This window comes from Balaenoptera ricei, chromosome 5, assembly GCF_028023285.1.
Source record: "Balaenoptera ricei isolate mBalRic1 chromosome 5, mBalRic1.hap2, whole genome shotgun sequence".
Lineage (NCBI taxonomy): Eukaryota > Metazoa > Chordata > Mammalia > Artiodactyla > Balaenopteridae > Balaenoptera > Balaenoptera ricei.
This window is the reverse complement of record NC_082643.1, coordinates 117,598,180-117,614,410: the sequence shown is the minus strand read 5'-3', so window position 1 is coordinate 117,614,410 and position 16,231 is coordinate 117,598,180. Positions and strand designations below refer to the sequence as shown.

The following is a 16,231-nucleotide window of genomic DNA, read 5'->3' as shown; positions in this document are numbered from 1 at the left end:
ACGGTTGTTGGAGGAAGGTACCAAACAACAATAACAAAAAAAGGTATTATAATTATATCTCTTAAATGGACCTTATTGACTATTTATGTTGGTACTAACCTAATAAAAATACTGGAAGAAACACTATCCTGTTATGCTGTGGGATAACTCACCTTAGAGACTAAGCAATATATATATATAAATTTGTGAGTCCTGGAAGTTTAATTACCTTCACATAAATATGAAACTTTATTTGATTTGCTACTTTATGTGTAGAATCATTGAAATGCATCCATGACGTTTTTCAAGGGTGCAGTCGTACTATATTAAGTACTTATTTATTCACTCGGGGATATCAAGTCTTCTTCCAGAGTGGAGTTAAACACTGATGATATTCACTATGGGGAGGGCATGCCTCTCGCCTTTCTAGTCACATTCCTATATGGAGGTTTAACTATCGGGAGCTTAACAAATCAGAAAAGTGTTTTCCTCACCTATGCACTTGATTGTGATGCGTAACCATGAGAAGATGGCCTTGTCATAATGAGTGTCCCAGAACTCTCCCGGGATGATCTGATTTCCCAATGCATGAAGACACTGATTGATGAGCCTCCTTGTTTTGAAGACATTTAATCACCTATGCCCACTGTAATAATGATAGATTCTGCCTTCTCAGACTGCTTCACTTATTTGTATTTTCCATGTACTCTTTCCTGTTCAGTTTCTCTGTCCTTCACATGCTAAAAACAATCTCACCCAAAAAGGACATATCGCTAAGCCTTCCCTAAAAGTCAGTCACTCATGGGTGCCAAATCGAAAGGGGAAGGACATACTGTTGATTAAAAGTAAAAAAATAAAAGCATGGAGTTCAGAGTAAAATATTTTAGTCTGGAAATATTTAAAGCATGACTGGAATTGCACAATGAAAACTCAGTTGAGAAATGGAGACATTACAGGATTAAGATGCCTTGTAGGAATGGAAGGCTACAAATATTTTTTGTAGACATGATTTCTGGTGGCAGTCATTGCCATTCTCTGTAACTAATAATGAATTGAATATGAATCAATTACCTCATATAATATTTACAAATTGGATAAATACTGGTCTTTTCTATAAGAGGTCATTTTTATATAAAGAAAAGAGATCTTTATATAAAACTATTAACTTTTAAACATGAAAGTAAAAAACAGTGTCACATTTATTCTCTTTTGTTTGCTTTTGCTTTTCTGTACAAGGTATTGGCTCAAAGACTAGACACTGGAAACGGCCTGCTTTTGTTTAAATCTAGTTTCTGACATTTCGCTAGCTATGTGAACATAAACAGATCACTTTTCTGTACCTCAATTTCCACATCTCCAAAATGGGAATAATAATATCTCTCTTATCTAGAACAGTGCATAGCATGTCATGCTATGTAAGTGTCTATTATTATTATTACTTTTTAAAGCATTTTTAAGAATCAAATATTATTTTAAAATATTGAATTATTCCCCAGGCTTTATTTTCCAGTTTTGGAAATACAGATAGCTTGAAATCAATTTTCATCATCAAATGATTCTTTTCATTTAGTATACTATTTAAAATGAGTTTATACTATACCCACTTATATGGAACTGTGCCAGGTACAGTGTACAAAGAAAATTAGAAATCTCTTCTTGCAATTTAGGAATTACAATATTTCATATATAATAGCAAATATAAGACAAACATTTGTACAAAATTGATAATGCAGACAATGGAATTGTATGTATCTGATTTTTTTTACAAGTAAATACAAAAGAAGTTTATTTCATTTTTAAATTTCTTCAAAAGTTAACATACAGTTTAAAACAAAAATGATAACAATGTATTGTGAGATCTATAATACATGTAGAAGTTTTATAGTTTTAGCTTCTATTTCTAGTTTTCAGCACCTATTCTAGGTCCTTTGCTTTATAGCACTATAAGTTTTTAAAAATCCATCAATTTCTTTTAAAAAGCTTCCTAAGATTTTGAATCTACAGATTTATTTTAGAATCTGAATCCATAGATAATTCAGGGAAAATTGATCTAGCCACAAAATTGAGTTTTTTGATCCATGAACACGCATATCTCTCTATTTATTTAGGGCTTTAAAAATTTGTCTCAGAAATAGTAAGGTAGTTTTTATTGTAGAGGTCTTAGACATTTTTCTTAAATTTATGGGTATTTTGCGTTTTTTGATACTATTATGAATGGCGTTTTTGAGTTTTATTTTGCAATTGTTCACTGTCCTAGTATACAGAATAGCAAACAGTTTTTTAAATATTAATCTTGTAGTCTTCCTATATTCACCTATTAGTTATAATAGTTTTTATTATAGATTCTTTAGGATTTCAATATGCACAATCATGTCATCTGCGAATAAAGTAAGTTTTACTTTTTCCTTTCACATCTGTAGGCCTTTTATTATCTTTTTATTGAGTTGGCAAGGATCTCCATTACAACACTGAATGAAAGTGATGAGATCACACATCCTTGCCTTGTCCCCAGTATTAGGTGGAAAACATTTAGTTTGGCATTAAATATAGCATTAGCTGTAGATTATTTTTTTGTAGATGCCTTTTATTGGGTTGAGGAAGTTATATCTACTCTTAGTTTGCTGAGGAACTTTAAAAATATGTGTGCACGGTTGTTGAATTTCTCCAGTACTTTTTCTGCATCTATCAGGATGGTTATAGAGTTTTTCTCCTTGATACGATGTATTGCATTCATTTATGTATCTGATTTTAATGTCACAACTGTGCCTTATGGAAACTAACCTATAGCCCAAATCTTGCTAAAATTATTCTTATTTTGGCAGACTTAAAAACTTCTAGAAGCACGCTATTATCTCATAACACAGATCCTCCAAGAGCGGAAACAAAGAAATGAGTGCATAAATATTTTACTTCTGAATTAAAATACTTTTATCCTCTGGGAATCAGTAAAGTAAAATGACATAACATTTAAATGAGAACAAAAAATGCCATATTTTTAATTAACAATGATGTAGATTTGAATCTAGATCAGGTTAGAAGTGAAAGGCTCAATTTGAATATAGACACCTTAATGTACTAGAACTTGTGCTAAATATAGTCATGTATGAACTGTAAATTATATTCTCAAGTGTAATTTAATCATAAATTAGGTATAAAAAATTAGTGTATACAAGGAGTCAAAAATTTAATATTTTAATTTAGCTAGATTTGAAAATATTTGAAATTCTTCTTTGGTCCCTCAGCATGACTTGATATCACATTTTTCATTAAGCAATTTCTATGGTCATGAGCTAGGCTTATGTGGCTTTGAATTATATGACCTGTATAAAATAAGAGAAAGGCTGATGGGGAATTAATCCAAGGAGTAAAAAAAAGAGGTTTTAAATATCACTCTTAACCTTGTGGGGAGTACTTATAAATTAACACACTCTCTGGTATAAAAATCACCAAGATTTTAGGATCAGTTATACATCTGTTTATATCAATGGTCGGCAAAATTTTCTTTAAATTGAGTAATTGACCTCTTTCTTGGTCAAGTATGCGTTATGTGCTTCCTATCTCTTCCAATAACAATCTGTGGAGTTTAAAGTGAATGGAAGCATTTCTCAAACTTTCTATATTCAAAGCACAACAGAACTGTGGGAGAACGATCAATTCATTCATCTCATGTGACATAAAGTAGCTCTTTCTAATCTATGCCTTAGTCTGCTAAATTATGACCATGAGAGACACTTGGTCTATGGCATAAACATTTTATATTTAAAATCCATCTGAGGAAGTGACAAACTTCTCTTCATTTGGATTTCAATATTTGAAATTCTCAATATATTAACAAAAGCCAATGAATTGTAGGTCTATATTACTAACAGTTTTGGCTCAAGTTAACAAAAATTAAGAATTTTTGTCTGCTTATCTAATTCATAGAACTTTATCACATTCAAAAGTCCTATTTCTTTACCCTTTATATATTTATATAGTAGCAACTGTTATAGCAGTAACAGTGCCAAAATACTAACTAAACTTGGTGGTCCTTACACCTTTTGAGAATTATGGATTATGGAATATATACCAAGAATATTGCATATACATAAATACACACAGAAATTGACATGCACTTAAGCAGACATATGAAGGCTCTAAAATTCACTGGCTATATATATTAAGACTGAATTAAATTATTCCCTTATTTACTCTCCTGGGGAAGTGGCATGATACAATGCATATTAAAGGGATCCAAGAATTTAATAATATAGGCAGGCAATATTTTTCCTAATGTGTGAAAATATGTAAATTTATTTATTTATTTATTTTTTAAATTCACCAGTTTGTTTTTTTGTTTGTTTTTTAAATTAATTAATTAATTAATTTATTTATGGCTGTGTTGGGTCTTCGTTTCTGTGCGAGGGCTTTCTCTAGTTGTGGCAAGTGGGGGCCACTCTTCATCGCAGTGTGCGGGCCCCTCACTATCGCGGCCTCTCTTGTTGCGGAGCACAGGCTCCAGACGCGCAGGCTCAGTAGTTGTGGCTCACGGACCTAGTTGCTCCGCGGCATGTGGGATCTTCCCGGACCAGGGCCTGAACCCGTGTCCCCTGCATTGGCAGGCAGATTCTCAACCACTGTGCCAACAGGGAAGCCCGAAAATATGTAAATTTAGGACACCACAGGTATAAACCAGTAGATACTATTTTTAAGAAGAAAGTGATCCTAATATTTATGAATGCTAACTATCTGCAATTCACAATGTTAAGTGCTTTAATAAATTGATCTCCTTGACTCTTCACAAGGGCCTATGAGATAGATATTCATTTCTCCATTTTTAAACCAGGAAACCAAGACTCAAAGAAGTTAACTTATACAAGATCACATAGCCAAATATATGCTTTAACAAATATATGCTTTAACCATTTCATGGCACTACTTCATGATTCATGCAGTCTTTACTATAGGGCACTCAAATGGAATATTTAAAGAAGAGTCTTTTAAAAATTTTCCGTAATACTTATTTAAGGATATAAAACACCTATAAAACATACTCCAATTAAAAAAATAATAATCCAAATAAATATACCACACACTGTAAGCCAGGATTTGTTACTTTACTTATTTAGTTAAGTATCTAGAGAGCACATAGGAATCAATTCTTATATTATTGATTCAGATTATTTTAAAATAGGACTGAATGTTGTAAAATTGTACAAAAGCTATGAATTCATACAGTGAAAATGTTCTTGGATAGCCTGCAACATTTCCTTGGAACTAAGTTGCTGATGCTGTTTTTCCTTCCTTTCTTTAATTTTTTTTCACTTGTGGGATGACAGATACTTTTTTCTATGCATTGGGCATTGTTAGCAAATTTTCCTAATAGAGGTTGAGAAATTAATATTAGTTTTAAATTCTCGTCAAGTTTCTATTGTGTTAATAGATTTATTGTTTACATTTTATAAAATATTTATTTCAAAATGAGAAATGTTTGTTCATAACGGTAAGTTTAAAATGTTAGGACACAAACGTATTTATACAGTAAGACCTCAACTTTTAAAAAAATAAGTAGAAAAGGATTTAATGAAAGATACCAAAACGTTTCCACTGGGTATGTTCTGGAAGATGATTTTTTGTTTTGTTTTGTTTTTTGTTTTTGAGTTTTATGTATCACTTGTCTATCCTTCTCACATTTCTTCAGTAAGCACATATTATTTTATAATCAAAAAAATTAACAAACTTCATCAATTAAATTTAAAGATTTTTCAGCTCAATATTAGACTTATATGCAGAAATATTTTTAAGAGTAAAAAGAATAATCACCTTTGACTATGCTTCCCCTATGTATGCAACAAAGGAGAGAATTAAGAGTTAATGAATTTAAAACAAAAATAAATTGACTAAAACTCGGTCTTTTTTTTTTATTACCACCATATGCTAACTATTCTAAACAATGTCAGTGATAAAATTCCCCTAAGTTCTAAATCTAAACAACTATCTGCACTTACCCCCCCCCCCCACCCCCATTGCCTCTGGTGGAATTTAGGCTACGGTCATTTCTCTTTTATTAGAACAACACAAAATCGGATTTATGTATCAGTAGCAAGAAGAATAACAAAAATATGACAAGCATAACCTTTAGCTAATATAGAATTTTCACTTAAGCCATTTTATATGCTGTACAGGGACTGAAGAGGAGGATGAAGGAGATGACCTTTTACTTCGTTCTGTGGATGAGTTCTGGTGGTTTCCTCACATGTGGAGCCACATGCAGCCGCATCTCTTCCACAATGAGTCATCTTTAGTGGAGCAGATGATTCTCAACAAGGAATTTGCACTGGTGAGCACAATTTATTGCAGAATTTTTCAAACTATGAGTTGTGATATATTGTAAAATCAATTTATTGGATTTAATCCAATAGAAATATATAGAATGGAACAGAAGATACCAGAGTGCATCACAAGTATTAAGGGTACACATTGCTTTGTATTATTTTGTTTCAGGTATGTGTGTGTATATGTATTGGGTTGTGATGTGCTGTAAAATGTATTTCAAAAGAATTGGTCGTTGACAGAAAGTTACCATCTCCTGATTTATGGAAGGGTTATTCTATGAAGAGGGAAAATAGTACTTTCTCCATTGTATTCCTAGTACATGATAATTGCCGTCTCAAAAAGTATTTGTTGCAAGGGTGAATAAATAGACAGATAAACTGAATCATTAGAACAATGACTCTAGATCAGTGCTTCTCAAACTTTAGCATGTAACTTTTTCACCTAGAAGACTTTTTAAGACACAGATGCTAGGCCCACTCCTGGAGTTTCTGGTTTGGTAGATTGTCCAAGAGGCCTGAGAATTTGCATTTCCAACAAATTCTCAGAGGATGTCCTTGCTGCTGGGACTGCACTTTGAGAACCACTGTTCTGGACTAGCAGTTGGCAAACTGTGGCCTATGGGTCAAATCTGGCCTGCTGCTTGCTTTTTATTGTTCCTGAATTAAGATAGTTTTGTTTGGGGTTTTCTAAATTACGTCTTAAAATGAAAAACAGAGTAATATTCTGTGACATAAAAATTATATAAAATTCAAATTTCAATGTCCATAAACAAAGTGTTATTGGAGCAGCTGCTTTTTCACTGCAACAGCAGAGTTGGGTAGTTGCAAAAGAGATTGTATGTCCCACAGAGCCCAAAATATTAACTATCTGGACCTTTACCGAGAAAGTCTGTCCACCCCTGTGCTGGATATCAAGTAAATCATGTATCCTTTTAACAATCTAATGAAAGAAATATTTTCCCCAGAAAAATACTCAGATGCATATTCTCACATCTTCACACAGTGTGGCAGTTGGTCACAAGGGGTATGTGAATTCCCCAAAGACCCTGGGCCCCAGTTAAAAACTCTGTCTTCAAGTTTTCATTTAAAATAAACAGTTCATTTGCACTGTATGATTGCTGATACGTTTAATTTTTTAAAAGCCAAATTGGGAGGCGTAGACCCAAGGCCATATGAGTACAATGGTATTTAATAATGTTATGCCTAGCTATTATGTTAATGGCTCACCCCTCTTTCCATCTCTAAAGCTCCAGGACTGTGTCAAATCTGCACATAGGATCCTTACTAGTAAGTGTGGGAGTATAAAAAGCAGTTAAGATCATTAACTCAATTGCCAGATTTCCTGTGTTTGAATCCTGACCTTCCATCAATGGCTGCTTGATCTTGAACAAAAATTATTTACACTCTGTGTCTCAGTTTCCCCATCTGTAAAAATGAAAATAATCATGACAACTACCTCATAGGACTGTTTTGAGGAAATGTATAATGTGCTTAGAGCAGTGCCTGGAATACAATAAGCATTCAATGGGTGTTAATTAATAAATTATGATATTTCTAAATCCAGACAATTATGTAGTTGTCTTACTTTACAAAAGCCAAATATTTTTCAGAATATGGATTTATAAAAGTTTGATCCTCACTTACTTTTGGGGAATGCCTAAAAATTTTTTACGGCTTCATAACGTTGGAAAATTAAGTAAATATTCCTTTTTCAAAAAAATAAACTTACCTTGAGTAAGCATGCTGAATTCTCTCAGTGCAGTTACCTTGAAAATAGACTGTGTTTACCTTTTGGCTTAAACCTCCCCCCCACCTCATTCCCACTCTGAAGCTTTGCTTTTTAGGCATGTAGATTATATTTCATAATGGTTGATTTCACCTGTTTGTGTAATTTTTTTTTAAAGCCATTCTGAGAGCACTGGGAAAGACTCAGATGTAATTGCTTTGTAATGAAATGTTGAAAGCTATTTAGAGTCCATTCAGAACAATTACATTTGTTTAGTCAGTGGCTAGAAACTAGACTGAAGCCTATAAATATACTTCGTAAGAAAAAAATCTTATTATATGTTGCATAATCAAAATATGATAACTAAAGTGAAGTCCGTTAAACACACATACTGAAATGACATTGTCCTTTTCCTTCTGGTGTCGAGCCCAATAAAACTTCTCAAGATTCTTCAAGCGGTGACATTCAGAACCCCACCTTTAACTGTAAACCTAGGGTGGCAATATGTGTGTTGTTCAAAGAGCCAGGAAATGTATTTCTTTCTTATTAAATTATTATCTTTCCATACCCAGATGACACTTCAAAACCCTCAACAGTATCAAGATGGGATAGGGTAGTGGAAAGCACTGTATTAGCAGGCTAAATTTTATCCCTGACAGCTAGTAACAAGTTCTAATACAGCTGGCAACTCATTTAATATCTTCATGCCTCGGTTTCCTCCCCTGAGATGGTAATGATTCCCTTTTTCACTCTCTAAACTACAGAGTTTTTAGATAATTAATTTAAATCAACTCATCTGCCAACCAAAAGCACTGGGCCAGATAATCCACTGATCAATTCCAATTCTAAAATTCTGTGATCATTGACATCAGTCCACAAATTTGGAATGGACATCTTGAAATACTCATCTAGCTGCAATCGAAGCAATTATGGGAAGAGATTTTCAAACTAAATGGCCAATTTATACTGAAAAAAATCAAAAGTGTTTAAATCTCTTTTTTATTCCATCCTGACATTCCTCCCTATTCCTTGGTATGACCTTGGCTGGCAGAGGGACTATCAGTGAAAAGCACAGTTGTTCTCACAACATTTACAAAAATGATTCAAATAACATATTAGTAGCTTCATACTGATATTTCAAAAACTGTTAATCAATCGAAATGGTTCCATTTGTAGAATTTCTCCAAATTCTCTCTGGATAGAGTTTATTTTCTGTTGTAATATGTCTAAAAGTCATGAGAAAAACATATTGCAAGGCTGTTTCTTTACTATTTCATTATGTCAGAAGAACTATTATTACTGTACAGCATCATTATTTCTTAATCCATGCACACTTACGTATGCAGTGCGAATGTTTGTGGGTATGGGCAGTTACATGTATGTCTGTGTTTAATCCATGAGCACATGTGTATGCAGTGTGTGTGTTTGTGTGTGCATATATATATATGTATGCATGTTTAATCCATGAACATATATGCCATGAGTGTGTGTGCATGTGTATGTTTTTATAGAAGGTGTTAATCTAATGATTAGCACAGGCAACCCAGATATGGTCATTGCAAGACACTATACTTATATGGCAGTAGGGTAGGGGGAAATAATTTTGATCCTTTTTTTTTTTTTTTTTTTTTACCAAATCATACTTTTAGTATGATTAGTTTTATTTTAGTGACTTTTTATTGTCACTAAATAAAAACAACACTTCAAAGATGACAACAGAAAAATTAAGGCTAAGGAGAACAAGAATAATCGGCTAATATTAAAATGCTTGATGAAAAAGCTACCAAAAATCATTCCTGGCTTAACCCACATCTCCTTCTCAAACACAGAGAGAATGCCTGTAGCATAAACCTGAATTATTTATTTTTATTTCACAATAGATTTGTGGGGGAAAAGTAAGAAACGGTGGTTTGTTGTTATAAGTTTTGTATATAGCTTCATTAAAATTTCCAAATGAGTGGAGCTTTTCAGTTCACTAATAGTAGCAGACCAAAAATATCCCGAAGGGAAAAAGAGCACTTTCCGTCTTCAGTGGTAGCTTTTCAAAAATGCTGTGAGGTTCTTTTTGACATTTTATCAAACATTTGGAAACCTTATTCATAAGTAAATAAGTAAAGGATTCTTGAAATAAAGGCACAAGTTTTTAAATCTGCTTTTAAAACACTACACGTATTTATGAACTCTATATAACTTTTTTTCATAATAAGACACAATATCCCTGATATGAAAAATTCTGACATTTAAATTGTTCTCATAAAAACCCAAACTGTTCAAAGAGCAACTATGAACAATCTTTGTGTCGTAATGACCTGCACACTAAATCAGCTATGTAGAGATTTCAATTAAAAAATAAAGGAGTATGATAGTGGAATTAATGGCACAATGAAATAAAACAGAGGGAGAGCTGCCTTTCAATAGCTGCTAAGCCTCTGTGTTTCCTAAATGATGCAGTATGTAGCCTTATGCTGTACATCAAATACCAGATGTCAAAAAACCCTGATAATTACAACTAATAACGTATTTCAATGGTAGGAAATGTAGAGAAGGTAATAATATTTAATCAAAAGTAAAACTGAACAAATATTGATTTGATGAAAGTTTACTATGGAGCAAATAGTGTATTTTGGAGGTTCAATGATGTATAAGGTAGTCTGTACACTCAACAGAGTGGACATTTACATGAACATGGATTTAGATAAAATATAAAGAAGCAAAGCATCCAGGCAAAGAAAAGTTTAAAACATTTTCAGCAATTGTATGAGTTCTTGAGGGATCCTTCAGAATACACACCCTTGTGGTACAAATATCCATGTAAAATACTTTGGTAATTGAGTGTATTTGTCATCTATTGCTTCATAACAAATTAGCCCAAGACTTAACAACTTAAAACAACACACACTGATATCTAACAGTTTGTGTAGGTCAGTAAGTTGAATATGACTTAACTGGATCCTGCAGTTCAGGATCTCTTAAAAGACTTCAACCAAGGTGTCAGCTGGGGCAGCAGTCATTTCAAGGCTCAACTAGAGGGTGGACCAGCTCTGAAGCTCACTCACATGGTTGTTGACAAGATTCAGTTCCTCATGGATTGTTAGACTATGGACCTGAGTTTCTCCTCAGTTGTTGCCTGGGTCCACCCTCAGTTCCTCACCACATGGGCCACTCTAGAGGGCACCTCACAACATGCAGATTGTTTTGGCTCTTTGAAGTTCTTTGAAATTACCATATGAATTGTAGGATCAGCTTATCAATTTCTGCACAATGGCCGGCTGAGATTTTGATAAGGATAGCATTGAATCCACAGATCAATTTGGGAAATATTGTCATCTTAACAACATTAGCTTTTCTGATACATAAACATGGGCTGTTTTTCCATTTATTTAGGTGGTCTTTAATTTCTTCCAACAATATTTTATAATTTTCAGGGTCTATGTTTTGCACTGCTTTTATTAAAAATAATCCTAAGTATTGTATTCTTTTTAATGCTATTGTAAATGGAATTTTTTATTAATTTCATTTTCACATTGTTCATTTTTATGCATAGAAGTACAATTGATTTTTGTATATGGACCTTGTTACCTTCAAATTTGCTGTACTCATTTATTAGTTCTAGAGGTTTTTTTAATGGATTCCTCAGGATAGTCTATATGCAAGATCATGTTATATGTAAACAAAGATAGTTTTACTTCTTCTCCAGTTTGGATACAGTTTATTTCATTTTATTGTCTAATTTTCCTGACTAGAACCTGGAATATAATGTTAAATAGAAATGGTAAGAGCAAATATCCTTGTCTTATTCCTGATCTTAGGAGGGAAGCATCCAGTCCTTCACCATTAAGCATGATCTTAATTGTGGGCTTTTTATAGATACTCATTATCAAGTTGAATTTTCTGTCTATTCCTACTCAGTTGAGTATTTTTATCATAAAAGGCTGTTGGATTTGTCACATGATTTTTTTTGGGGGGGTGTCTATCCAGTTGATTACGCTTTTTTTTTTCTTTTGTTATTGTTATAGTATATTACATTAATTGATTTTTAGATGTGAAACCAACCTTATGTGTGTGTGATAAATCCCATTGGCCATGGTGTATAATGCTTTTCATATGTTGTTGAATTTAACTGCTAGTGTTTTGTTGAGGGTTTTGCATCTATATTCATAAGGGTATTCATCTGTAGTTTTCTTTTATTATGATATCTTTGTCTGGTTGTGGTGTTAAGGTAATAACCAAATATACTGATGCACTTAACAGTGTCCTACATTTCTCTGAGATTCTATTGAATTTTCTTATTTTTTTCCTCTCTGTTCTTCAGACTGCATAATCTCTATAGATCTATCTTTAAGTTCATGGGATCTTTCTTCTGCCAGCTCTAATGTACTGTTGAACCTCTCTAATAAATTTTTCATTTTAGTAATTGTACTTTTCAATTGCAGGATTTCCACTTGATTCTTTTTTAATAATTTCTGTCTTTTTATTGATATGATCTATTTGATGAGTCACTGTTATATATTCCTTTACATCTGGAAGTATGGTTTGTTTCAGTTCTTAGAATACATTTGAAATCTTTGTCTACTAAGTCTGGCATCTGGGCCCTTTAAAGGCAGTTTGCATTGCTTATCTTATTGTCCTGTCTATAGGTCACCCTTCCAGTTTCTTTGCATATCTTGTAATTTTCTGCTTAAAACTGGACATTTTAAATAATGTTTGTAGCACTCTTGATATTGATTCCCTCCCCCAGTCTCCAGGGTTTTGTTGTTGTTGTTGTTATTGACTCAGCTGTTTATCTGTTTAGTATATGAGTGGGGAATTGAAGTGGAGACTCTTTCCCCTGCAGTGTGTAGCCTCAACGCTACGCCTCAGAGGGAGCACAGTCACTCTGGCATAACAGTATTTTTAGTAAGGTTGCCTTTGCATCTTTTCCTGATGTCTCTATTAAGCTGTCTGCCTGCGGTAGACAGCTAGCCAGGTATAAAAGTTAGCCAGATATGAACCTACAGTAATTACCAACAATATGCTTTATTGTTTTTGACAATGCCCTAGGATGCAAATTGTGCCATAATCTGAACCACTAAAATGTGGCCCTTTTCACAGTAGTCTTTGAAGCCAGTATATGAGGCTTTTTATGACTCCAGGAGTAACCTGAGCTGTCTCTTTCCCTGATTCTGTCTAGTAAACTTTTGTTTGGTTTATTATCAGCTTGTTGTTAATCTTAATTAAAATAAAAACAACCTCCTCTTAATTGCTTATTATCAAAATCATCATTTGTTTTCAAGAGTGACCTTAGGTTTGAACTTCTTAACTCTCTGTCCCAAAAAAAGTCAGTTCCCTTCGAGAGAACTTAGGAACTCTCTCTTCTTATGATCTGCCTCCTACCCTGGGCAAAATCTCTGCGCCAATGCTCCAGAGCTGAGGGTGGAGATAATGGCCCCCTTCTCACAGAGCAATACCCAGATTTATGATCAGGGTGCTGGGTTGAGATAGTAGCCTCTGGTCCTCTCAGCTTGCCTCTCCTGGCTTAGAACTACCACCCTACAATTCAGCTGGAGCCAAGATAAATCATGGTTCCAGTATTCTTCGTCTGCATCTGGGGTACAGTTTCTGCTCTATGAGTGTGGCTACCTTGAGGAGGAGAGGTACCCCCTGTGTTCTTGGCTGCACCCAACATGGGTAGGGATTTTGCCACTTTAAACTGGAGTAAGTGGGGAAAGGGGTGGGCCATGGCTCAAATGCTACACACTTTCACTGTTCTTACCAATCTTAGTAGATTTCTTGAATAAATATTTCTTTGCTGTATCTTCTCAGTTCATTTTCCAGAGATTTTATATGCTTGGTTTTTTTTAAAAAATAATTTCTACCAGTTATGGTTGTTTTGCTGGAAAAGGGACCACTGAGCTCCTCACAGTACCATTCCAGATGTCTGAATTCTATCATCATTTCTTTTTTTTTTTTTTAAGCTGGACATAAACTATTTTAAATGAAGGCTCGTGAATATTTTTTCATGCAGTGTCTTGCTGATAGTCTCTTAAAAGACTATAGATATTTCAAATGTATGTCCTTATTAGAGTATTTTCATATTACTGTCCTATTGATATAATAAAAGTTAAAAGTCTAGTTGCAAAATATGTACCCAAGAAGAGCCATTACCCATCTCTGCATATCTCTAAATGAATCATGTTTTGAATTGGAGAATAAAGGAGAACTTTCCAACTATTTTGATTTAATAAAAAATTACTCAGCTTTAACTATAGTTCTAGACAATTTGTTTAGATAGAAGACATCTTTACTATTATATATTTATCACTTGACTTTGAAAAATGAAAGGGCTTTTATCTATCATCATTTCTTGACTAATTTGTTTCAATAGCCTCTTCACTGGTCTCCATTTCCATTCTTGGCCCTGTTGAGTCTATTCTTATCAAAGCAACTACAATGATCTTGTTAACATGTAATTCAGATTCTGTCACATTTTGTCTCAAAGCCCTTCAGACTACTTTAAAATAGCCCGCAAGGCCCTAGCATCTGGCCCCTTATATTGTGTATTATATGCTCCCATCTCATTTTTTAATGAATGATACTTGAAAGTCTCCAGTGTGCCTCCCTTCATGCAGTCCTTGATGATGACTGTTGTTTTTCACAGTTATCACACTTGTGTTGTGCTCCTCCTCCCAGTTTGGTGACTCTGGTTTTGACCCCAAGTTTCTCCTACTCTTGCTACAAGTCACTGCTAACCTAATGTCATCCAGGCTCTGGGGTTCTTGAATTTGGAGGAGCATTTCCTTACCTCCCATTCTCTACACCGTATACACACTCTTAAGAACAAATTAGAAGAGCATGGGTTAAAGAATATTTTAGTGACATCATCTTGTGTTCATTCAAAAGTTATCTTTGCCAGTACCAAAAAGAAGTTGAAGAGAGAGAAGAAAGTACTGCCTTTGTCTCTTTTACCTAAAAGTAAATTGCCTGTGTTCTAGTCTTATCTTCCATTTTCCCTTTTCCTTGCTCCTTAAGGATGGGACCACTTTTATTTTACTTCGTTTTTCATATACTTCACTCTGTGTAATCCACTATCCTAATTCTCCATACCAAAGTTGCCATCCTACTTTTAGATTTAAGCCCTGTGATAGAAATGCAGCTATAATTGCTGGTAATTTCCCCTGATAAGCTAGAATTTCTAGACTGGGTTTTCAAATTAAAACCCACTATATTTTTGGAAACAATTTTTTTGTATCAGTTTTTAATCCTGAAACAGGCAAAATATATTTTTAAGCTTGAAAAAGCATTAAATAATGAAATCAAATATTAATGGCATTTCCTTGGAAGACAGAGCAGTGAAAATTTGCTAAATGTTTAGTAAATGGAATATTTGTATGATCTTGAATATATTTAATTCTACTTATTGGAAACCTATGATGAGCAAAATGGTGTTCGGAAAGAAGAAAATAATAAAATCACAGTGGGATGATTATAGGATACCAGCCAGCAAACTTGAAGCTCATTTATATGAGCATTTAAATGATTTTGTTACTGAATATAGAACGTTTATTTATAGATGGCATTTTCCAACAGTTTAAAAGTATTTCCATATATCCATGTGGTCAGTAGAGATATCCCTTCATCATTATGTCTGTTAATTTTTTCTTTTTATATTATATATGCATATATTTCTCATCTCTTGTTCGAAACTATTGTTCACAGACACTGTTCATCCATTACCATATTCCTTTTCTGTGACAGTATTGAAATATCACAGTCCTTTGTACCTTCCTGTTAATATTCTTGTGTTTTATTTACAATAAAAGTGAATAAAACTTTGTGTGAAAAAATTGCACACCTATAGATTCAACCTTTAATATATGCTATATCAAGATGAAATATTGTGTTACAATAAGTGAGCTATTCATTCGTCACTGAAAATCTTTAGCATTTGAGTGCTTTATTGTTTTAAGCATTTCAGAGAGTAACCTTTTAAAATACATAACTTACCACTTTTAAAATGGTAAATGTGTACTAAGCATCATGACACATTTTTCACGACAGCTAAAGGTTTTCATGTTAATACAAATGATTTTACTGTACTCTCTTCCTGCTGTGCTCTCAGAGTCAGCTGTGATTATGTGGATTATTTGCTCCTAAACTATGTTCGTAGAATTTTTGAATTCTTGTGTCTACTTTTTCTGGTTTTCCAGTCTATTGTTTGTAATGTTGGTAGCTT

At 33.6% G+C, this 16,231-nt stretch overlaps 1 protein-coding gene across 5 annotated transcripts in view; it reads left to right on the top strand.

Annotated features, from left to right (window-relative positions):
- LOC132366631 (bifunctional heparan sulfate N-deacetylase/N-sulfotransferase 4) overlaps positions 1–16,231 on the top strand; it is an 843,093-nt gene that overhangs the window by 703,730 nt on the left and 123,132 nt on the right. For all 5 annotated transcript variants that reach the window (XM_059924230.1, XM_059924226.1, XM_059924229.1 and 2 more), the window contains one exon: positions 6,144–6,298. In XM_059924230.1, the coding sequence (XP_059780213.1) occupies positions 6,144–6,298 (155 nt within the window). The remainder of the gene's footprint in view (positions 1–6,143; positions 6,299–16,231) is intronic.